Source organism: Triplophysa rosa, linkage group LG14 (assembly GCF_024868665.1).
Source record: "Triplophysa rosa linkage group LG14, Trosa_1v2, whole genome shotgun sequence".
Lineage (NCBI taxonomy): Eukaryota > Metazoa > Chordata > Actinopteri > Cypriniformes > Nemacheilidae > Triplophysa > Triplophysa rosa.
Window position 1 is genome coordinate 17,851,199 of NC_079903.1, and position 23,222 is coordinate 17,874,420.

Sequence of the window (23,222 nt, forward strand, 5' to 3'; positions counted from 1 at the left end):
CTGAAAAGTCAGTGTTTAGTTCATTCAGGACATGCACGCATCTGAGATAAAAATAAATAGTTGGCACTACTTTTCTGGATATTCTGCACAGAACTGCTATGTACAACCAAATGTGAATTTGATTATTTCCCAGAAGGTATCTGCTCCAATCATTCATGAAGTCTACGACTATCCAACATTTCAGTTTTATATATGCAGAGGGAATATAAATTATGATTTTTAATAATTTGTAAAATTGTAAATCTGAATTTGGATCGTGCAAAGATAGGGTATTTGTAGGGTAGTCTTTGCTCAGGAAATGTTTTAAATATCTTATTTTTCTCTGTTAAATCTACTGTATATAAGAAATTTAACACTTGAAGGTGTGACAGTTTGTAAATAATATATAAAATATATAAGATTATAAAATAATATAAGGTGCTATATTTTTTTAACCTATATTTTATTTGATACCTTACAAAGGTACAACCTCTAGAACTACCATTTATCAAGCGTAGCGTTAGTTCTGGCAGGTCACGTGAGTTTAGCTTGCATCACATCGGCTGATCACATACGCTAACCAATAGTCATACAACACACACTAGACTGCGTCCTATTTAAATTGCATTTCTTTACTCCTTATCAGCTGCTTAATCGTGCTGCACTCAAAACCCACCTCCATCCCCATCTCCTCCTTATCTGCCTGTATCTTCGGATCGTTTAATTTAATCCTGTTGCGCATCAGGAACTGTTCTGGTTCCCCAGGTGGGGGGGGACATGTATTGCTGCGCTCCTGCTATGTCCATGCAAGGCTGCATGGACGGGCAGAGAGTTTGCCCAGAACAGTTTCATTCCGCCAAACTAAATATATGCTATTGTTAAATATTTGATGACAATGGTCCTGACAGAAAAAAAAAATGTTACAATGTGTTACAGATGATCTTAAAGAACCTTTATCATTAATCTAATTGTTTTTTACAGTTTGAAATGTCTTGTTTTCATTTCTTCATTGTCTCACAGAGGATGTTAAATAAAATACACACCTATATTTGCTGGGTCTAATGAATATGTATGTATGTATTGACAACACATCGCCAGCTGTTACTAAACTGCCTTAATCTTAAGTATTCAAAAATGATGATATGATCACCAGATAGCAACAGGTTAAACACTGAAGATGTAATTTGTGTACAATACACCACCAGTCATGCCAAATACAGTATGCCTGCAAAAACAATTGTCATGGAGACAGGAAAGAAGATCTGTACAAGCACTGATTAGACGAAGCTTGCTGACAATGTTTAACATGAAACCCGGAAATCGATCAAAGTCCGCAATCATAAAGGACTTATTAATGATCTATATGGATTGTGAGAATCAAGGATAGAGGACGCTCCACAAGTTTCCAGTGTAGCAGAAGAAATTTGACCAATTCTGCTCACGACGCTTCAGTTTGGGTATGTGAGTACACTTACAATCCCACAATTCACCTCAAGAGCGTAGCGCTCGACTTTGTAAACAAAATGCTTTAAAAATGCTCGCTCAGAAACGCACTCTCAATAGTGAAAACTTGATCGAAGCATGCATGTACGTTGTTTCTTCAGGATATTTTTCGTCCTTAACATTATGCATGTTTTCCACAGCTGAAGCAAGCCACCTAACGTAAAAAAGAAACAAAAATGTGATGTGCAAATTTAAATAAACTAGTAATGTGCGGCTGAGCTTCTTTTTGTTCTACCAGATGGGTCTGTTGATGTAAAAATGCTTATTACTTCACTTAAAATAAGAACCTGCAAGAACATTTAACATTAAAACTAAGAACATTGTACAATGTGTTATTATAAATGATGTATCTGTGCACACCATTATTTTTTAAATTCATTTGCACTTGTAATCTTTTAATCAAAAACATTTAAGGAAAAGTTCATCTCAAAATCAAAACGTTCAACATGTTTTAAGACCTCCCGGCATCTTCGGAACACAAATAAAGATATTTAGGTGACATCCAGAGATTACCAGGCCTTCTCATAGACATCATGGTTATAGTTGTTGTCAAGGTCCAGGAAAGTACTAAAGACAGAATTAAATTGGTCCATCCACTCATAGTGGCTCAATTGAAATTTTTTAAGCAACGAGAATACTTCATGTGCGAAAAACAAAACAAAATAACGACTTTAATCGATATATTCTCATCTGTCTTGTCAGTCTATGGTGTCAGTCTATAGAGCACTTCGACGCATGCGCATTCAGTGGGGGCAGACGCCGACATTCTGACTGACAACCCGGAAGCGCAACTCTGTGTTTACAAGCAGACACGCTGTATATAAGCTGATCTTTGCAAAATATCTGATGATTTGCACTTGACAAGTTGAATTCTACCAAAGTAGCTGTACAACACACAAAAGAAACATGTTAAAATGTTAAAGAGAAAAACACATGTTAAATACACATAGAATAAATAGAGATTTAAGAAATGAAAATACATACACGTACGAATCTTTACAAAACATATGTACACACATACAGCCGCAGAAAGAAATTAGCCCCATCTTATATATCTGATTTGATAAAACCCCATGTTCCACCAGGTCTCTGAGGTCTGCTGACCTTATGTTGTAGGCAGTCCTTGTATGACTGAAGCAAAGGGGAGAGCGTGCCTTTGCTGTAGCTGCCCCTAAACTGTGGAATGCATTACCTTTGTTAGTGAGGATGGCACCTTGTCTGTGTCTAAAATCTTAAAACAGATTTTTATTCATTGGCTTTTAACTCAGTTTGAGAGATGTGGTTGTTCTTTGGTCTTTGTCTTTGTCTTTGTAGTACCTTACTGATGTTAATTTTATGACTTTTATGATTTTTTTTGTTCTGCACTTTGGTCTACTGTGGTTGTTTTAAATGTGCTTTAGAAATATATTTAACTTGAAACTTGAAGAAACCACTCCAAAAAATGTTACGTTTTTCAGAATTTTAGGCACGTGTCTTTAGTAAAATGATTGTTTGTTTTGTTTTATTCTGTGAACTGCTGACAATATTTCTTCCAAATTTTAAATGAAAACAAAAACTGTAGAAACAGGTCAGAATAACAGAAATGAGGCTCTATAATTTTTCAGACCTCAAATACTGCAAAGAAAACAAGTTCATATTCACTTTCAAGCAATGTATTTAGGAAAAGTTAAAAAATGTATGTTTTATACAATATCCTCAAGTTTTCATGGGTCTCATCATGCTGTCAGTCTTTCACATAGAGTGCCCTCCACTATTATTGGCATCCTTGGTAAATATGAGCATAGAAGGCTGTAAAAATAAATCTGCATTGTTTCTCCTTTTGATCTTTTATTAAAACAAATGACAATATTCCAACATTTCATTAAAGTAAAACAATTAGAAGTGGGGAGAATATCACATTATGATTTTTTTTTCTCTAATACACCCTGGCCACAATTATTGGCACCCTTGTATTCAATCAAACCTTTCTGCAACCTCCATTTGCATGAAAAACAGTCTTTTCTTTTGATGTCTGACGAGGTTTTAGAATGTATGGCAAGTCATCCGAGACCATTCCTTCATACAGAATCTCTTAAGATCCTTCAAATGTTGGTGCTCTCTTATCTTCAGTTCATCCCACTCATTTTCTAAAGTGTTCAGATCAGGGAACTGGGATGGCTATGGCAGGATCTTGATTATGCTTTCAGTGACACATTTTTTGTTGATTTTGATGTTTATTTTGAAGCAGTGTGCATATTATAATATGTCCAGGACCTCTGGTATAAAAGTAGGTTCAAAACAATAAAGATCTGACGACATATTTAACTGTGGACATGGGGCATTTTTTTATCCTCGTGTGCACCAAACCTATCTTGTGTTATTGCTGCCAAAAAAACTTTTTCATTTCATATGGCCATAGACCCCAGTCCTGCTTGAAGTGCAGTATGGAAGATTAATATGGTGGAGTTTGTCTTTGCATGAGAGCAGAATATTTGTTTCTTGAATAGTGTCCAAACCAACTTGTGGTGATGGAGGTGCAGTTTTCCTTTATTTTTATTAAATGCTTTCTGACCCCAAAATTCAACTGATTACTGCAATTTTCCATCTGTGCTCTTTGAAGAGTCTTTGGCCACTCAAATTCTTCTCCTCGCTGTGCATTGAGACAATATAGGCACACATCCTGTTTCAAGGAGATTTTTAATCTCCAGTCCATTAAACCTTCTTGATCATTGCCCTGATGTTGGAAATTAGATTTTTTTATTGTTTTAACTATTTCCTTAAAGCCATGTTGTGTAGCTCAACAGAACTATATTCTTTGGTTTTATTCATTGTGATAAATGATTTAGGGGATTTGTGTTACTAATATTTATTCTCCTGTGCAACAAGAAGTCATGACTGGACAACATCATGTTTCTAGTCACCTTGTGCTAAGAAAATGTAAATACCAATGGGAATTTCTAAGGGTGCCAATAATTGTGACCAGGGTGTATGAGATTTTTTTTCATAATGTTATATTCCCCCCACTTCAAATAGTTTTACTTTAATGAAATGTTGGAATATTGTAGATTTTTTAAATAAAAGATCAAAAGGAGAAACAATTCAGATTTATTTTTACAGCCTTCTTTGCACATATTTACCAAGGGTGCCAATAATAGTGGAGGGCACTGTAGCTGTTGTGTGACTTCATGTCACTCCTGAGGCTTGACTTTGTTGGAATTCAACATACTGTACATTGAAGTGAAATGTGGATTAAATGAAAATTTGGAGTGGTCTGTATATCGGGATTTTATGTTACATTATATAGTACAAACCAAATTGTGTTTATTGCAATTCTTACAAAAGATGAGCTAGATATACTTCAGATATATTATCAACAAGTCAATAGAGACTTTGCAATGATATCATGGATTCCACTAATAACATTACTCTAAAAAAGTAGTTAGTAGATCTCAGTCAAACTATATAGTATAAGGCCGTAAACCTGATGTCTTTACATTGTTGTAAAAGAATGAAAGAAAAATATAATGAAGTAAAAGTATAACATAACCTGTAGGAGCCATTGTTCATTGTCATTGTAATGTATTTGGGGCTGTCACCAGTGGGGGGCAGTGTGTGCACAAATTATTTAACAGGTGTGCTTATTCACCTTGATAGGAGGCTTGGTGGAGGGTGCAGAACGCAAACAGTTTTTACCACACGCAATACAATTTGGGATCATTCACGGTTTTCATCACAACAACCGACGTAATGTAATGGCACCTTTCATTTAATGTAATAAAAATTCAACATGCTCAAGATATGCAAGACTGGACACTTAAATGTTTGTTGTGTGTGTATAGCCGGTTGCACCCAGTCAAGCCAAGAGCAGATTAGCTACTGTAACATAACCTTTGAACAGACAGTTGTTCTTTCACCTCTTAAGTTCTCATGAGAAAAATTCATTCAGGGCAAATAAAAGAAAGTAAAATGTCAATTTCATTCTTGATTATGATAGGACTTGGATGAAGGTTATCTCTGGTGTAGTGACAGGATGTCATTTGCCATACATCCAAAATATAAACACCAACATCCTGAAAAGCCCACCGCAGAATTTTGTCCAACTGCAGAGAATACCAGTCGCTGGTAAACACATCCTATTACAAAGACAGAAAAACACCAGAGGCAAATATTATTACACAAATGCACACAATTAGCTATTTATAAATATGTATCATGTGCATGTGCCTCAATAACAATGGCAAGATGGGTTTGATTCACAGGGAGTGGACATACTGGTAACATCTAAAGCTTAAATGCCTGCCGTCTGCCAAAGGCATAAATGTAAAAATAACAAAGATTGATCCAATGTTTAATCAACATTAAATCAATTATCTTCAAATATGTCTCAAAATCCATTTTCAACAAATTATACTATTATCCTACCTTATATCCAGTGTTGACAGTTTTGATGATAACAGTAGTTTCTGGTGCTCGCTGTAATAAATCTAGGACAGCTCTGCGGATCCTCAAAACTCTGTTGGTGAAGACATCTAAAGGAAATGACGTGAAGTGGATCCCCACGTGAAATGCAACAACAGTGTGAGGTCCTCCCGTCAGGTCATCAATCTCATTACTGATGTAGTGCAGATTAGTAATTTCAGTTTTCTTAAAGCGCAGAGGAACACCGTGAGCCCTCCAGCGCAAGTAAATGTTGTTCATCACATCCACTGCTATCAGAGGTCCTGCCTGATACTGAACATGCAGATTCATCCGATTCAATGCTGTAGTGAAAAACATCAGTCATAAAATGATTGAATGCACCTTAGTTAATATTCACAAACAAACTATGACTGTGAGGGGGAATTACATGGTTGAATTTTAATCATGGTGAACAATAAGACACATAAGACACTTTAGTGAGGCGCTATCTATCTCACTTGGGACTCTTTTCTGCAAAAACTCGAACCATTGTCTCACGGTAGAATCTCCCATCAAGTAGATGTGTTTGTCCTTCAGACACTGTGTTGCCGTTTGGGTGATAAATTCACGAGTTTTACACACAAAGGACGTCCACACATCATTCAGGTAAAAGCCAGCTGGAACCGGTGTGTGCAAACCAGGACGACATTTCTCTCTTACATCTGCAGGATGACGTGAAACAGAGGCAGGCAACAGACATTTTACCTAAGAAATAATTACTCATAATATTAGTTATAATATTTAAAACGACAAAAGTACAATTAAAAGTACCAAAGGATTGAAAAGACTACTCAAGTAGCGAAAATGTGGTTAACGTTTTTTATTACTCGGCGCTCTGGAATGCTTGATTCTGATTGGCCAGTTGCGACATTCCAAGGGTTATTCTCAGTTAACAACCGCTTGAAACTAATAACACCCAGTAACCCGGATGCTGCAAATCATTTCGACAAGTGCAGTTTAATATTACACAAAATTAAAAATAAATATGTCTTTTAATCACATATGTAACATTATATTTACAAATAATTAAATCAAATTGAATGTTCGTGACATTTGAACGTCGTTTCTTACCTTAAAACCGAAAGTAAACAGCTTTTCCTCGCGGAAGGTCTGTATTCAGTAAAAATGAGCTAATAAAATATTTCAAATTCACATTTCATGTCCAGTTTTTTTCTCATGTGGCAAGTAGTGTTGGACCTTTAAGGCAGTCCTGCATGTTCAAAAATTTGTACTGAGACGTTCTTCAAAATCGATTAGAAGTTTATTATCAGATGTAAAAAGGAGTAACAAAGCTTTGGGTTGTCAGACGACCTCCAAAAAGCCAACAACCACAAGCGTACAAATCAACAATATTTATATGTATGTATCGTCGTTCTTCTTCTCCGGTGATAACCAATCATTGTACGCCACGATCCTTTACTCCTCCTTTGTCTTGGGTGCTATCTCTCTAGCAACCAATCATTAGGTACCACGTCCATCTGACTCCATTTCACCAACTTGTTCCTGTAACCCAACTTATCATGCAGAACAACATCTTGTGCAACCTATGATTACATCAACTGTAGGNATGTCCAGAAACCAGTTCAAAGCGACAATCAAGAAATTAACCAATGACTTTAACCCTCAAACAACACATTTTGTGCAAAAGGTGCCCACAATAATTTATCGGATTCGGAAAGCTGAGTAGCATTTTACATTCGTTCATGGACTTCATTCACACACCACGGCAGCCAAAAATGTGCAATTCATTGATACATACAACAGAACAACAAAACAAAAAAAGAACAGCAGCAACAATAATGCGCTTACCTTTGAGAGTTGCCTTAACATCTGACAGAACTACAGTACGTCTTTCATGAAATGTATAATGCAAAATTATACTTAATTTATATTTTGACATTGAGGAGCTGCGGCGTTACAAAATGTTGTTTATGTTAGGCTTTTAGGTAACTATTAACATGAAAATTTTTTACACACCATGGAAAAAATGGTGCATACGGGTACGGCCCGGCATAAGAAAATGGTTGTGTGCATGCGCATGCGCGAGAACATAGTCAGCTATACGTGAGTTTCACAATTTATGGTACACTTCACGTCACGTCAGGTTAATAATTGTTGGTCAGGAATTGTTTTATTGTGACCTTAGCGAGCGAGATAACAAACTGTTAAACATTAATCTGGTTTATTTTTCTTCGTGGAGACGAAATCCTAATGATATACATTTATTTTGCCTGTTATTCATGGAAATCCACTAGATGGCGCTATGTGATTTGTTATGACCTATGGTTATGACACTCTAAAGAACCTACAAGAGATCAAACAAACAGCACAAACAGGCAAAGAATTAAACAAACAGATATGTACAATTTATATAAAATACAAATACTAGTACAATATCTGTCCATTTTCCAGTCTTGGAGAATTAAGTGTTGCATTTTGTGTGTGTGTGTGCGTACGCGCGTGCGTGTGTTTTGCAAACGTGAACATTTTTGTGTTACAGTCCTTTACAGCCATTACTGTATTTCAATTCATCCTGCAGATGTACGAGACAAATGTCGTCCTGGTTTGCACACACCAGTTCCAGCTGGCTTTTATCTGAATGATGTGTGGACGTCCTTTGTGTGTAAAACTCATCAATTTACTCCCCAAACAACAACACAATGCCTGAAGGACAAACACATCTACATGATGGGAGATTCTACTATGAGACAGTGGTTTGAGTTCTTGCTGAAAGCTGTACCAAGTGAGATCAAATACAATAATATACAGTAAATACCTATTTTTTTTAATCATAGATGTAAGAATCACTGATGGGATGATTGTTTTTTTTTCGCTGCAGGTTTGAAGCAGATGAATCTGCATGTTCAGTATCAGGCAGGACCTCTTCTAGCAGTGGATGTGGGGAACAACATTGACTTACACTGGAGAGCTCACGGTGTTCCTCTGCGCTGTCTGAAAACTGAAGTTGCTAATCTGCACTACATCAGTAATGAGATTGAGGATCTGGCTGGAGGACCTCACACTGTTATTGTCTTTAATCTGGGACCACACTTCACCACATACCCTCTGGATTTCTTCACCCACAGAGTCTTGAGAATCCGCAAAGCTGTTGTAAATTTATTACAGCGAGCACCAGAAACTACTGTAATCATCAAAACTGTCAACACTGGCTATAAAGTAAGAAGCCTTCAAATACAAGATGCAATGTCTTTGCTTTTTACAGAGATTCAAGGTTGATATTGTCCCTCTGGGGTTTTTCTGTCTTTGTAACAGGATGTGTTTGGCAGTGACTGGTATTCTCTGCAGTTGGACAAAATTCTGCGGTGGGCTTTTCAGGATGTTGGTGTTTATATTTTGGATGTATGGCAAATGACATCCTGTCACTACAACATAGAGAACATTCATCCAGGGCCTGTCATCATCAAAAATGAGATGGACATTTTTCTTTCTTTTATTTGCCCTGAATGAATAGACATTATTTTGACACAATAATTTAGTTTTGAACAATAACTAGTAAAAATCCAAAATGATGTGTCCTTACGGTCCTGTATTTAAATTGACAAATACTAAAAACGGACATCTACTGAAAAGTCAGTGTTTAGTTCATTCAGGACATGCACGCATCTGAGATAAAAATAAATAGTTGGCACTACTTTTCTGGATATTCTGCACAGAACTGCTATGTACAACCAAATGTGAATTTGATTATTTCCCAGAAGGTATCTGCTCCAATCATTCATGAAGTCTACGACTATCCAACATTTCAGTTTTATATATGCAGAGGGAATATAAATTATGATTTTTAATAATTTGTAAAATTGTAAATCTGAATTTGGATCGTGCAAAGATAGGGTATTTGTAGGGTAGTCTTTGCTCAGGAAATGTTTTAAATATCTTATTTTTCTCTGTTAAATCTACTGTATATAAGAAATTTAACACTTGAAGGTGTGACAGTTTGTAAATAATATATAAAATATATAAGATTATAAAATAATATAAGGTGCTATATTTTTTTAACCTATATTTTATTTGATACCTTACAAAGGTACAACCTCTAGAACTACCATTTATCAAGCGTAGCGTTAGTTCTGGCAGGTCACGTGAGTTTAGCTTGCATCACATCGGCTGATCACATACGCTAACCAATAGTCATACAACACACACTAGACTGCGTCCTATTTAAATTGCATTTCTTTACTCCTTATCAGCTGCTTAATCGTGCTGCACTCAAAACCCACCTCCATCCCCATCTCCTCCTTATCTGCCTGTATCTTCGGATCGTTTAATTTAATCCTGTTGCGCATCAGGAACTGTTCTGGTTCCCCAGGTGGGGGGGGACATGTATTGCTGCGCTCCTGCTATGTCCATGCAAGGCTGCATGGACGGGCAGAGAGTTTGCCCAGAACAGTTTCATTCCGCCAAACTAAATATATGCTATTGTTAAATATTTGATGACAATGGTCCTGACAGAAAAAAAAAAATGTTACAATGTGTTACAGATGATCTTAAAGAACCTTTATCATTAATCTAATTGTTTTTTACAGTTTGAAATGTCTTGTTTTCATTTCTTCATAGTCTCACAGAGGATGTTAAATAAAATACACACCTATATTTGCTGGGTCTAATGAATATGTATGTATGTATTGACAACACATCGCCAGCTGTTACTAAACTGCCTTAATCTTAAGTATTCAAAAATGATGATATGATCACCAGATAGCAACAGGTTAAACACTGAAGATGTAATTTGTGTACAATACACCACCAGTCATGCCAAATACAGTATGCCTGCAAAAACAATTGTCATGGAGACAGGAAAGAAGATCTGTACAAGCACTGATTAGACGAAGCTTGCTGACAATGTTTAACATGAAACCCGGAAATCGATCAAAGTCCGCAATCATAAAGGACTTATAAATGATCTATATGGATTGTGAGAATCAAGGATAGAGGACGCTCCACAAGTTTCCAGTGTAGCAGAAGAAATTTGACCAATACTGCTCACGACGCTTCAGTTTGGGTATGTGAGTACACTTACAATCCCACAATTCACCTCAAGAGCGTAGCGCTCGACTTTGTAAACAAAATGCTTTAAAAATGCTCGCTCAGAAACGCACTCTCAATAGTGAAAACTTGATCGAAGCATGCATGTACGATGTTTCTTCAGGATATTTTTCGTCCTTAACATTATGCATGTTTTCCACAGCTGAAGCAAGCCACCTAACGTAAAAAAGAAACAAAAATGTGATGTGCAAATTTAAATAAACTAGTAATGTGCGGCTGAGCTTCTTTTTGTTCTACCAGATGGGTCTGTTGATGTAAAAATGCTTATTACTTCACTTAAAATAAGAACCTGCAAGAACATTTAACATTAAAACTAAGAACATTGTACAATGTGTTATTATAAATGATGTATCTGTGCACACCATTATTTTTTAAATTCATTTGCACTTGTAATCTTATAATCAAAAACATTAAAGGAAAAGTTCATCTCAAAATCAAAACGTTCAACATGTTTTAAGACCTCCCGGCATCTTCGGAACACAAATAAAGATATTTAGGTGACATCCAGAGATTACCAGGCCTTCTCATAGACATCATGGTTATAGTTGTTGTCAAGGTCCAGGAAAGTACTAAAGACAGAATTAAATTGGTCCATCCACTCATAGTGGCTCAATTGAAATTTTTTAAGCAACGAGAATACTTCATGTGCGAAAAACAAAACAAAATAACGACTTTAATCGATATATTCTCATCTGTCTTGTCAGTCTATGGTGTCAGTCTATAGAGCACTTCGACGCATGCGCATTCAGTGGGGGCAGACGCCGACATTCTGACTGACAACCCGGAAGCGCAACTCTGTGTTTACAAGCAGACACGCTGTATATAAGCTGATCTTTGCAAAATATCTGATGATTTGCACTTGACAAGTTGAATTCTACCAAAGTAGCTGTACAACACACAAAAGAAACATGTTAAAATGTTAAAGAGAAAAACACATGTTAAATACACATAGAATAAATAGAGATTTAAGAAATGAAAATACATACACGTACGAATCTTTACAAAACATATGTACACACATACAGCCGCAGAAAGAAATTAGCCCCATCTTATATATCTGATTTGATAAAACCCCATGTTCCACCAGGTCTCTGAGGTCTGCTGACCTTATGTTGTAGGCAGTCCTTGTATGACTGAAGCAAAGGGGAGAGCGTGCCTTTGCTGTAGCTGCCCCTAAACTGTGGAATGCATTACCTTTGTTAGTGAGGATGGCACCTTGTCTGTGTCTAAAATCTTAAAACAGATTTTTATTCATTGGCTTTTAACTCAGTTTGAGAGATGTGGTTGTTCTTTGGTCTTTGTCTTTGTCTTTGTAGTACCTTACTGATGTTAATTTTATGACTTTTATGATTTTTTTTGTTCTGCACTTTGGTCGACTGTGGTTGTTTTAAATGTGCTTTAGAAATATATTAAACTTGAAACTTGAAGAAACCACTCCAAAAAATGTTACGTTTTTCAGAATTTTAGGCACGTGTCTTTAGTAAAATGATTGTTTGTTTTGTTTTATTCTGTGAACTGCTGACAATATTTCTTCCAAATTTTAAATGAAAACAAAAACTGTAGAAACAGGTCAGAATAACAGAAAAGAGGCTCTATAATTTTTCAGACCTCAAATACTGCAAAGAAAACAAGTTCATATTCACTTTCAAGCAATGTATTTAGGAAAAGTTAAAAAATGTATGTTTTATACAATATCCTCAAGTTTTCATGGGTCTCATCATGCTGTCAGTCTTTCACATAGAGTGCCCTCCACTATTATTGGCATCCTTGGTAAATATGAGCATAGAAGGCTGTAAAAATAAATCTGCATTGTTTCTCCTTTTGATCTTTTATTAAAACAAATGACAATAATCCAACATTTCATTAAAGTAAAACAATTAGAAGTGGGGAGAATATCACATTATGATTTTTTTTTCTCTAATACACCCTGGCCACAATTATTGGCACCCTTGTATTCAATCAAACCTTTCTGCAACCTCCATTTGCATGAAAAACAGTCTTTTCTTTTGATGTCTGACGAGGTTTTAGAATGTATGGCAAGTCATCCGAGACCATTCCTTCATACAGAATCTCTTAAGATCCTTCAAATGTTGGTGCTCTCTTATCTTCAGTTCATCCCACTCATTTTCTAAAGTGTTCAGATCAGGGAACTGGGATGGCTATGGCAGGATCTTGATTATGCATTCAGTGACACATTTTTTGTTGATTTTGATGTTTATTTTGAAGCAGTGTGCATATTATAATATGTCCAGGACCTCTGGTATAAAAGTAGGTTCAAAACAATAAAGATCTGACGACATATTTAACTGTGGACATGGGGCATTTTTTTATCCTCGTGTGCACCAAACCTATCTTGTGTTATTGCTGCCAAAAAAACTTTTTCATTTCATATGGCCATAGACCCCAGTCCTGCTTGAAGTGCAGTATGGAAGATTAATATGGTGGAGTTTGTCTTTGCATGAGAGCAGAATATTTGTTTCTTGAATAGTGTCCAAACCAACTTGTGGTGATGGAGGTGCAGTTTTCCTTTATTTTTATTAAATGCTTTCTGACCCCAAAATTCAACTGATTACTGCAATTTTCCATCTGTGCTCTTTGAAGAGTCTTTGGCCACTCAAATTCTTCTCCTCGCTGTGCATTGAGACAATATAGGCACACATCCTGTTTCAAGGAGATTTTTAATCTCCAGTCCATTAAACCTTCTTGATCATTGCCCTGATGTTGGAAATTAGATTTTTTTATTGTTTTAACTATTTCCTTAAAGCCATGTTGTGTAGCTCAACAGAACTATATTCTTTGGTTTTATTCATTGTGATAAATGATTAAGGGGATTTGTGTTACTAATATTTATTCTCCTGTGCAACAAGAAGTCATGACTGGACAACATCATGTTTCTAGTCACCTTGTGCTAAGAAAATGTAAATACCAATGGGAATTTCTAAGGGTGCCAATAATTGTGACCAGGGTGTATGAGATTTTTTTTCATAATGTTATATTCCCCCCACTTCAAATAGTTTTACTTTAATGAAATGTTGGAATATTGTAGATTTTTTAAATAAAAGATCAAAAGGAGAAACAATTCAGATTTATTTTTACAGCCTTCTTTGCACATATTTACCAAGGGTGCCAATAATAGTGGAGGGCACTGTAGCTGTTGTGTGACTTCATGTCACTCCTGAGGCTTGACTTTGTTGGAATTCAACATACTGTACATTGAAGTGAAATGTGGATTAAATGAAAATTTGGAGTGGTCTGTATATCGGGATTTTATGTTACATTATATAGTACAAACCAAATTGTGTTTATTGCAATTCTTACAAAAGATGAGCTAGAAATACTTCAGATATATTATCAACAAGTCAAAAGAGACTTTGCAATGATATCATGGATTCCACTAATAACATTACTCTAAAAAAGTAGTTAGTAGATCTCAGTCAAACTATATAGTATAAGGCCGTAAACCTGATGTCTTTACATTGTTGTAAAAGAATGAAAGAAAAATATAATGAAGTAAAAGTATAACATAACCTGTAGGAGCCATTGTTCATTGTCATTGTAATGTATTTGGGGCTGTCACCAGTGGGGGGCAGTGTGTGCACAAATTATTTAACAGGTGTGCTTATTCACCTTGATAGGAGGCTTGGTGGAGGGTGCAGAACGCAAACAGTTTTTACCACACGCAATACAATTTGGGATCATTCACGGTTTTTCATCACAACAACCGACGTAATGTAATGGCACCTTTCATTTAATGTAATAAAAATTCAACATGCTCAAGATATGCAAGACTGGACACTTAAATGTTTGTTGTGTGTGTATAGCCCGGTTGCACCCAGTCAAGCCAAGAGCAGATTAGCTACTGTAACATAACCTTTGAACAGACAGTTGTTCTTTCACCTCTTAAGTCTCATGAGAAAAATTCATTCAGGGGCAAATAAAAGAAAGTAAAATGTCAATTTCATTCTTGATTATGATAGGACTTGGATGAAGGTTATCTCTGGTGTAGTGACAGGATGTCATTTGCCATACATCCAAAATATAAACACCAAACATCCTGAAAAGCCCACCGCAGAATTTTGTCCAACTGCAGAGAATACCAGTCGCTGGTAAACACATCCTATTACAAAGACAGAAAAACACCAGAGGCAAATATTATTACACAAATGCACACAATTAGCTATTTATAAATATGTATCATGTGCATGTGCCTCAATAACAATGGCAAGATGGGTTTGATTCACAGGGAGTGGACATACTGGTAACATCTAAAGCTTAAATGCCTGCCGTCTGCCAAAGGCATAAATGTAAAAATAACAAAGATTGATCCAATGTTTAATCAACATTAAAATCAATTATCTTCAAATATGTCTCAAAATCCATTTTCAACAAATTATACTATTATCCTACCTTATATCCAGTGTTGACAGTTTTGATGATAACAGTAGTTTCTGGTGCTCGCTGTAATAAATCTAGGACAGCTCTGCGGATCCTCAAAAACTCTGTTGGTGAAGACATCTAAAGGAAATGACGTGAAGTGGATCCCCACGTGAAATGCAACAACAGTGTGAGGTCCTCCCGTCAGGTCATCAATCTCATTACTGATGTAGTGCAGATTAGTAATTTCAGTTTTCTTAAAGCGCAGAGGAACACCGTGAGCCCCTCCAGCGCAAGTAAAATGTTGTTCATCACATCCACTGCTATCAGAGGTCCTGCCTGATACTGAACATGCAGATTCATCCGATTCAATGCTGTAGTGAAAAACATCAGTCATAAAAATGATTGAATGCACCTTAGTTAATATTCACAAACAAACTATGACTGTGAGGGGGAATTACATGGTTGAATTTTAATCATGGTGAACAATAAGACACATAAGACACTTTAGTGAGGCGCTATCTATCTCACTTGGGACTCTTTTCTGCAAAAACTCGAACCACTGTCTCACGGTACACTCAAAAAAATGATTTTACGGTACTGTTCACTTTATTTAAACAAGTAATGTTGTTTTAAAACCATTGTATTAGGTTTTATGTTCAAACACAATTGCATTGTGTTAAACGGACTAAAAACAGTAATGCTTTGGCTTAACTAAATGTTTACATTTTAAATTAACATGTTTCAATCAAGTAGATCAAAATCATATTTGATGCTTGTTCAATATACAAAAATAAATCAAGTTAACACAACATAAATTAATTTAGTTGTATTAAAGTAGCGTTATTAACTAAGAACAGGATTTCCACTTCCCATCATGCTTTGCACGGGGCTGAATAGGGAGAGTAAAAGTTGCAATAAAATGTTATTTTGTACATCTTTTATCAAAATGATGAAACAGGGATATTTGTTCATGTTTAATACTCTTTTATGTTTGTATTTAAAAGAGTTTCTGGTATGTTAATGTTTTTGGGGGCTTACCATTGTGGTAAAGTGTAGAGCATGTGCTTGGGTTGAGGACCTGCTAACCAGATTTAAAATTGCTTTAATAAAAAAGCAAGTACTTGGGGTATGCTGAAAGCTTAACAAAACCAACTTCTGGCTAACTCCAAACAATAAGAGCTTTATTTAGCTTATTTAGTGTGTTAAAAATAACAGCTAATATCTTACCTTAAACTAACTTAATTCAATTATGGACAGTGGTTCCACATAATGGAAACATGTTATCTCTACTTAAGTACTTTTAGTAGGATTAACTTATTTGATTCAAGTTATTTGGACATTATTTGGACATGGTTGTTTAAGTTTACTCAGTTCAGTTTAGTTCATCATACATTAAGCATTTGAGTAGAGATAACATATTTCTGTTGTGTGGAACCACTGTCCATAATTTAATTAAGTTCTTTAAAGTATAATTTTTTTCTGTGTAGACTGAAAAAATGAATATGTGCCTTAGTAGATTTTATGAAAATAAATTATTAAAATATACTTAATACAATTATGTTCCTGTTTTTAACAGCAACAAAAAATCCGTAAGAGTTAAAATAACGTAAAAATGTTGGGAATAAAATCGACTAATTTTGGTTGTTGAGATTTTAATGATTTTGTTTGACTATCAATTTTTAAAATCAAACCAGAATGTAACCACAATACACAACTATCATAACTCTCAATATTAATCTACTAATAATAAACTCGCAAAACAACTTATGCTGCTGCGTATTTTACACTACAATACTAATCTGCACTTCACATTTGGGAGTTTCTGATCAGCTTACTTCATTGAGTTATATTCAACCCATCACCAAGTAGGCACAAACCAAAACTGCACGTGCTTTAATTCCTCGCTCATTTTTTTTTCCTGTAAAGCAGGTCTGCACTAAATGATTCCACGGAATAGTTTTTACAAGTAGGTCATTAGCCTACCAAGAACTTCCATACTGATTTCTTGTGCCTAACTAAGTATATACAGGTGCTGGTCATATAATTAGAATATCATCAAAAAGTTGATTTATTTCACTAATTCCATTCCCTCAGAAAACACAGTGGACCAACACCAGCAGATGACATGGCACCCCAAACCATCACTGACTGTGGAAACTTTACACTGGACCTCAAGCAACGTGGATTCTGTGCCTCTCCTCTCTTCCTCCAGACTCTGGGACCCTGATTTCCAAAGGAAATGCAAATTTTACTTTCATCAGAGAACATAACTTTGGACCACTCAGCAGCAGTCCAGTCCTTTTTGTCTTTAGCCCAGGCGAGACGCTTCTGATGCTTTCTGCTGCTGACCAACTTTATGGAGATGAAGATTTCGTTTTCCAACAGGACTTGGCACCTGCACACAGTGCCAAAGCTACCAGTACCTGGTTTAAGGACCATGGTATCCCTGTTCTTCATTGGCCAGCAAACTCGCCTGACCTTATTGTGAAGAGGAAGATGCGATATGCCAGACCCAACAATGCAGAAGAGCTGAAGGCCACTATCAGAGCAACCTGGGCTCTCATAACACCTGAGCAGTGCCACAGACTGATCGACTCCATGCCACGCCGCATTGCTGCAGTAATTCAGGCAAAAGGAGCCCCAACTAAGTATTGAGTGCTGTACATGCTCATACTTTTCATGTTCATACTTTTCAGTTGGCCAAGATTTCTAAAAATCCTTTCTTTGTATTGGTCTTAAGTAATATTCTAATTTTCTGAGATACTGAATTTGGGATTTTCATTAGTTGTCAGTTATAATCATCAAATTAAAAGAAATAAACATTTGAAATATATCATTCTCTGTGTAATGAATGAATATAATATACAAGTTTCACTTTTTGAATGGAATTAGTGAAATAAATCAACTTTTTGATGATATTCTAATTATATGACCAACACCTGTATAGGCTACTGTAAGTGTAACTTGTTTTAGTGGTTTTGTTAAATGCTGTTTTTGGAAGTTTTGAATAATGTGCCTCTTGGTGTATATGTTATGTGTGTTAAAGTATGTGTGTTGTTTTGTAAATGTTGCACATTTATTCCATGAATTATAAAAAAGAATGTTGTAAAAATTATGTATAAATGACTGCTGATGCTGACTGCTAATAACATCTTGCATATGTTTGTAGGTGATATGGTCTTTTGTGTTTAAAGAAAGAGAGAAACAACCTCCACACAGCTTTTTGTTACAGTCACCGAGAATCTCATTTAACCTTGAATTTGGAATCAGTTTAGAAAGTTATTCCAGTTTACAGCAGGCTCTCTACTGGGCTGGACCAGGCACACTAATTACAAATATCTCCATATGTACAAGTCCCGCCCACTCCACATTCACCATTCAGAACCTGAAAGACAGCTACCAAATAGGAGAGGAGCTTTATTTTACGATCCATGCGAGAGATTTTAACAATAATCCAAAACCTTATGGAGGGGACTTCTTTCAAGCAAAGCTGTTCTCATACAAAAGTCCAAAAAAGGTATCTCTCCAATCGATTAAAGTGTATTGTGTGAGTGGTGTGTGTTCTGATGGCACAGCTATTTAGGAATGTTCTTGTGTCACAGGCCAGTGTGTTTGGGGAGGTAACGGACTTGCTCAACGGCTCTTACTCTGTGTGTTTTCTTCTGCCGTGGGTGGGACAGGCACAGGTGGCTGTGCGTCTGATCCACTCCAGTGAAGCTGTGCAGGTGCTCAAGCATCACACAGACACTGATTCTGACAGAGTTTGTTTCCTCTGATATTTCGAAGGACCAGGGGTGAATGGAATGAGGCTAAAAGAAACAGTAAAGTGCAATGTGAAGTGGGACAAGAATGGACTGGAGAGGATAAAAAATGGAGAGTGCTGTTGTGAATACAAAGATTCTCGCACTGGAGAGGAATGGCGCTGCCAGAAACCCAAATCTCTGCCATGCGGTGCCCGTGTGTACCACTCCTTTGGAGAGTATATCAACTTCGTGACCCCTCAAGAAGCAAAGATTTTGTGAGATTAAATTATGTTCGTTTGATTTATATATTATATTTAAATTTGATTTATCTGGCTTATTTAGTTTTTAACTAATCAATTGTATGTTGTATCATATGATAGAAATGTTCTCTTTGGCAGGGCCCCAAGCAACAAAGGTATCGATGGACAAAAAAGCATAATCAATGTTCTTCCTTCTAATGAAACTGTGAAAATTGGTATGTAAGCACAAGATCTTAAGTAAGATATAAGTGAAATAAGTCTCTCCAGTGTGATACAAGATGATACAAGATCACAAGGTGATACAAGATCACACTATCGGGGCTTATTTCTGCGATAACAACTGGCTGCCTGTACATTATCCCGCTTATTACATGGCTACTTGCCACATGAGAAAAAAACTGGACATGAAATGTGAATTTGAAATATTTTATTAGCTCATTTTTACTGAATACAGACCTTCCGCGAGGAAAAGCTGTTTACTTTCGGTTTTAAGGTAAGAAACGACGTTCAAATGTCACGAACATTCAATTTGATTTAATTATTTGTAAATATAATGTTACATATGTGATTAAAAGACATATTTATTTTTAATTTTGTGTAATATTAAACTGCACTTGTCGAAATGATTTGCAGCATCCGGGTTACTGGGTGTTATTAGTTTCAAGCGGTTGTTAACTGAGAATAACCCTTGGAATGTCGCAACTGGCCAATCAGAATCAAGCATTCCAGAGCGCCGTGTAATAAAAAACGTTAACCACATTTTCGCTACTTGAGTAGTCTTTTCAATCCTTTGGTACTTTTAATTGTACTTTTGTCGTTTTAAATATTATAACTAATATTATGAGTAATTATTTCTTAGGTAAAATGTCTGTTGCCTGCCTCTGTTTCACGTCATCCTGCAGATGTAAGAGAGAAATGTCGTCCTGGTTTGCACACACCGGTTCCAGCTGGCTTTTACCTGAATGATGTGTGGACGTCCTTTGTGTGTAAAACTCGTGAATTTATCACCCAAACGGCAACACAGTGTCTGAAGGACAAACACATCTACTTGATGGGAGATTCTACCGTGAGACAATGGTTCGAGTTTTTGCAGAAAAGAGTCCCAAGTGAGATAGATAGCGCCTCACTAAAGTGTCTTATGTGTCTTATTGTTCACCATGATTAAAATTCAACCATGTAATTCCCCCTCACAGTCATAGTTTGTTTGTGAATATTAACTAAGGTGCATTCAATCATTTTATGACTGATGTTTTTCACTACAGCATTGAATCGGATGAATCTGCATGTTCAGTATCAGGCAGGACCTCTGATAGCAGTGGATGTGATGAACAACATTTACTTGCGCTGGAGGGCTCACGGTGTTCCTCTGCGCTTTAAGAAAACTGAAATTACTAATCTGCACTACATCAGTAATGAGATTGATGACCTGACGGGAGGACCTCACACTGTTGTTGCATTTCACGTGGGGATCCACTTCACGTCATTTCCTTTAGATGTCTTCACCAACAGAGTTTTGAGGATCCGCAGAGCTGTCCTAGATTTATTACAGCGAGCACCAGAAACTACTGTTATCATCAAAACTGTCAACACTGGATATAAGGTAGGATAATAGTATAATTTGTTGAAAATGGATTTTGAGACATATTTGAAGATAATTGATTTAATGTTGATTAAACATTGGATCAATCTTTGTTATTTTTACATTTATGCCTTTGGCAGACGGCAGGCATTTAAGCTTTAGATGTTACCAGTATGTCCACTCCCTGTGAATCAAACCCATCTTGCCATTGTTATTGAGGCACATGCACATGATACATATTTATAAATAGCTAATTGTGTGCATTTGTGTAATAATATTTGCCTCTGGTGTTTTTCTGTCTTTGTAATAGGATGTGTTTACCAGCGACTGGTATTCTCTGCAGTTGGACAAAATTCTGCGGTGGGCTTTTCAGGATGTTGGTGTTTATATTTTGGATGTATGGCAAATGACATCCTGTCACTACACCAGAGATAACCTTCATCCAAGTCCTATCATAATCAAGAATGAAATTGACATTTTACTTTCTTTTATTTGCCCTGAATGAATTTTTCTCATGAGCACTTAAGAGGTGAAAGAACAACTGTCTGTTCAAAGGTTATGTTACAGTAGCTAATCTGCTCTTGGCTTGACTGGGTGCAACCGGCTATACACACACAACAAACATTTAAGTGTCCAGTCTTGCATATCTTGAGCATGTTGAATTTTTATTACATTAAATGAAAGGTGCCATTACATTACGTCGGTTGTTGTGATGAAAACCGTGAATGATCCCAAATTGTATTGCGTGTGGTAAAAACTGTTTGCGTTCTGCACCCTCCACCAAGCCTCCTATCAAGGTGAATAAGCACACCTGTTAAATAATTTGTGNATGGTCCTTAAACCAGGTACTGGTAGCTTTGGCACTGTGTGCAGGTGCCAAGTCCTGTTGGAAAATGAAATCTGCATCTCCATAAAGTTGGTCAGCAGCAGGAAGCATCAGAAGCGTCTCGCCTGGGCTAAAGACAAAAAGGACTGGACTGCTGCTGAGTGGTCCAAAGTTATGTTCTCTGATGAAAGTAAATTTTGCATTTCCTTTGGAAATCAGGGTCCCAGAGTCTGGAGGAAGAGAGGAGAGGCACAGAATCCACGTAGCTTGAGGTCCAGTGTAAAGTTTCTACAGTCATTGATGGTTTGGGATGCCATGTCATCTGCTGGTGTTGGTCCACTGTGTTTTCTGAGGTCCAAGGTCAACGCAGCCGTATACCAATTAAATCAACTTTTGATGATATTCTAATTATATGACCAGCCCACCGGATATACTTAGTTAGCACCAATCAATAAGCTTCTCTGTAGGCTCTGCCTCTTGTACAAAACTATTCCGTGGAATTTCACAGATTTTCAGAAAAAAATAAGCGCAGAATTAAAAGCCCGCAGTTTCGGTCTGGCCCTACTTATGATGGGTTAAATAAACTCAATAAACTAAGCTGATGAATGCCCAAAGTGAAGTGCAGATCAGTATTGAAGTGTTTTTGCCGAGTTTATTTAATTAATATTGAGTATAAATTGATGTCAAACAAAACAGTATGTTTTCATTTCTAGGTCAGCTAATCTTCCCAAGTTAATGAAATTGTGCGTTGTCTTTGTGCGTCCCGCAGCTTTCCTATGCACTCCTGCCATGATTAGAATTTTAAAGTTTTACTTAATTAATATTGCATATAGGAATTTATAGTCTGTTATATTTGACCTGTGCTTCTCTCTCCTTTATCTTAAATGTGTGCTCTCACTGAGCGTGTGTGTGTGTGCGTCTGTCTGTGTCGTAGTGCGTGCGTGCGTGTGTGTGGTGTGTGCTGTGTGTGTTGTGTGTGTGTGTGTGTGTGTGTGTGTGTGTGTGTGTGTGTGTGTGTGTGTGTGTGTGTGTGTGTGTGTGTGTGTGTGTGTGTGTGTGTGTGTGTGTGTGTGTGTGTGTGTGTGTGTGTGTGTGTGTGTGTGTGTGTGTGTGTGTGTGTGTGTGTGTGTGTGTGTGTGTGTGTGTGTGTGTGTGTGGTGGTGGTGCGTGCGTGCGTGCGTGTGTGTGTGTGCGTGCGTGCGCGTCCGTGTGTGTTCTATGTCTATGTGTGTTAGTACGTGTGCATATTGTGTGTGTGGAGTGTTTTGTTGTGGGTATGTCTGTCTCTGTGTTTTCAACTTTTTCTTGTTTTTGCAGGTACAACTTTAATTGTTTTGCTTATAGTCAATATGTCTTATGTACAGCTGCTTTGTAACAATGAAAATTGTAAAAAGCGCTATATAAATAAAGTTGAGTTGAGTTGAGTTCAAAGCCGCAAGCTGCTATCAAGGCTA

The 23,222-nt window shown here is 36.7% G+C and overlaps 3 protein-coding genes and 1 pseudogene across 5 annotated transcripts in view; 3 read left to right on the top strand and 1 right to left on the bottom strand.

Moving 5' to 3' along the window:
* Positions 1 to 4,593: 4,593 nt before the first annotated feature.
* Positions 4,594 to 7,465, bottom strand: LOC130565152 (NXPE family member 3-like). Of its 3 annotated transcripts, none has more exons than XR_008964343.1 (4): positions 6,991 to 7,465; positions 6,407 to 6,624; positions 5,884 to 6,221; positions 4,594 to 5,594 (listed from the first exon to the last, which is right to left on the bottom strand). XR_008964343.1 is itself a non-coding variant. In XM_057351734.1 (4 exons), exons 2-4 carry the CDS (start codon positions 6,430 to 6,432, stop codon positions 5,400 to 5,402), a joined length of 588 nt encoding a protein of 195 aa, XP_057207717.1. In that variant the 5' UTR covers positions 6,433 to 6,581; positions 6,991 to 7,465; the 3' UTR covers positions 4,594 to 5,399. The 3 variants fall into 3 exon arrangements, 2 of the variants coding, with proteins under 2 accessions (XP_057207717.1, XP_057207716.1); XM_057351734.1 differs by having other exon boundaries at positions 6,378 to 6,581; XM_057351733.1 differs by having other exon boundaries at positions 6,378 to 6,624.
* A 441-nt stretch (positions 7,466 to 7,906) lies between these two features.
* Positions 7,907 to 9,387, top strand: LOC130564480 (NXPE family member 3-like). The gene is made up of 4 exons (XM_057350562.1): positions 7,907 to 7,919; positions 8,459 to 8,662; positions 8,759 to 9,096; positions 9,193 to 9,387. The coding sequence occupies exons 1-4, from the start codon at positions 7,907 to 7,909 to the stop codon at positions 9,385 to 9,387; spliced, it is 750 nt and encodes a 249-aa protein (XP_057206545.1).
* A 1,479-nt stretch (positions 9,388 to 10,866) lies between these two features.
* The window catches only part of LOC130565009 (NXPE family member 3-like), a 17,856-nt gene continuing 5,500 nt past the window's right edge, over positions 10,867 to 23,222 (top strand). Inside the window, exon 1 of the mRNA XM_057351516.1 lies at positions 10,867 to 10,939. The gene's annotated coding sequence lies outside the window, so the exon portion shown is untranslated. The remainder of the gene's footprint in view (positions 10,940 to 23,222) is intronic.
* Positions 15,210 to 21,715, top strand: LOC130564481 (NXPE family member 3-like; annotated as a pseudogene).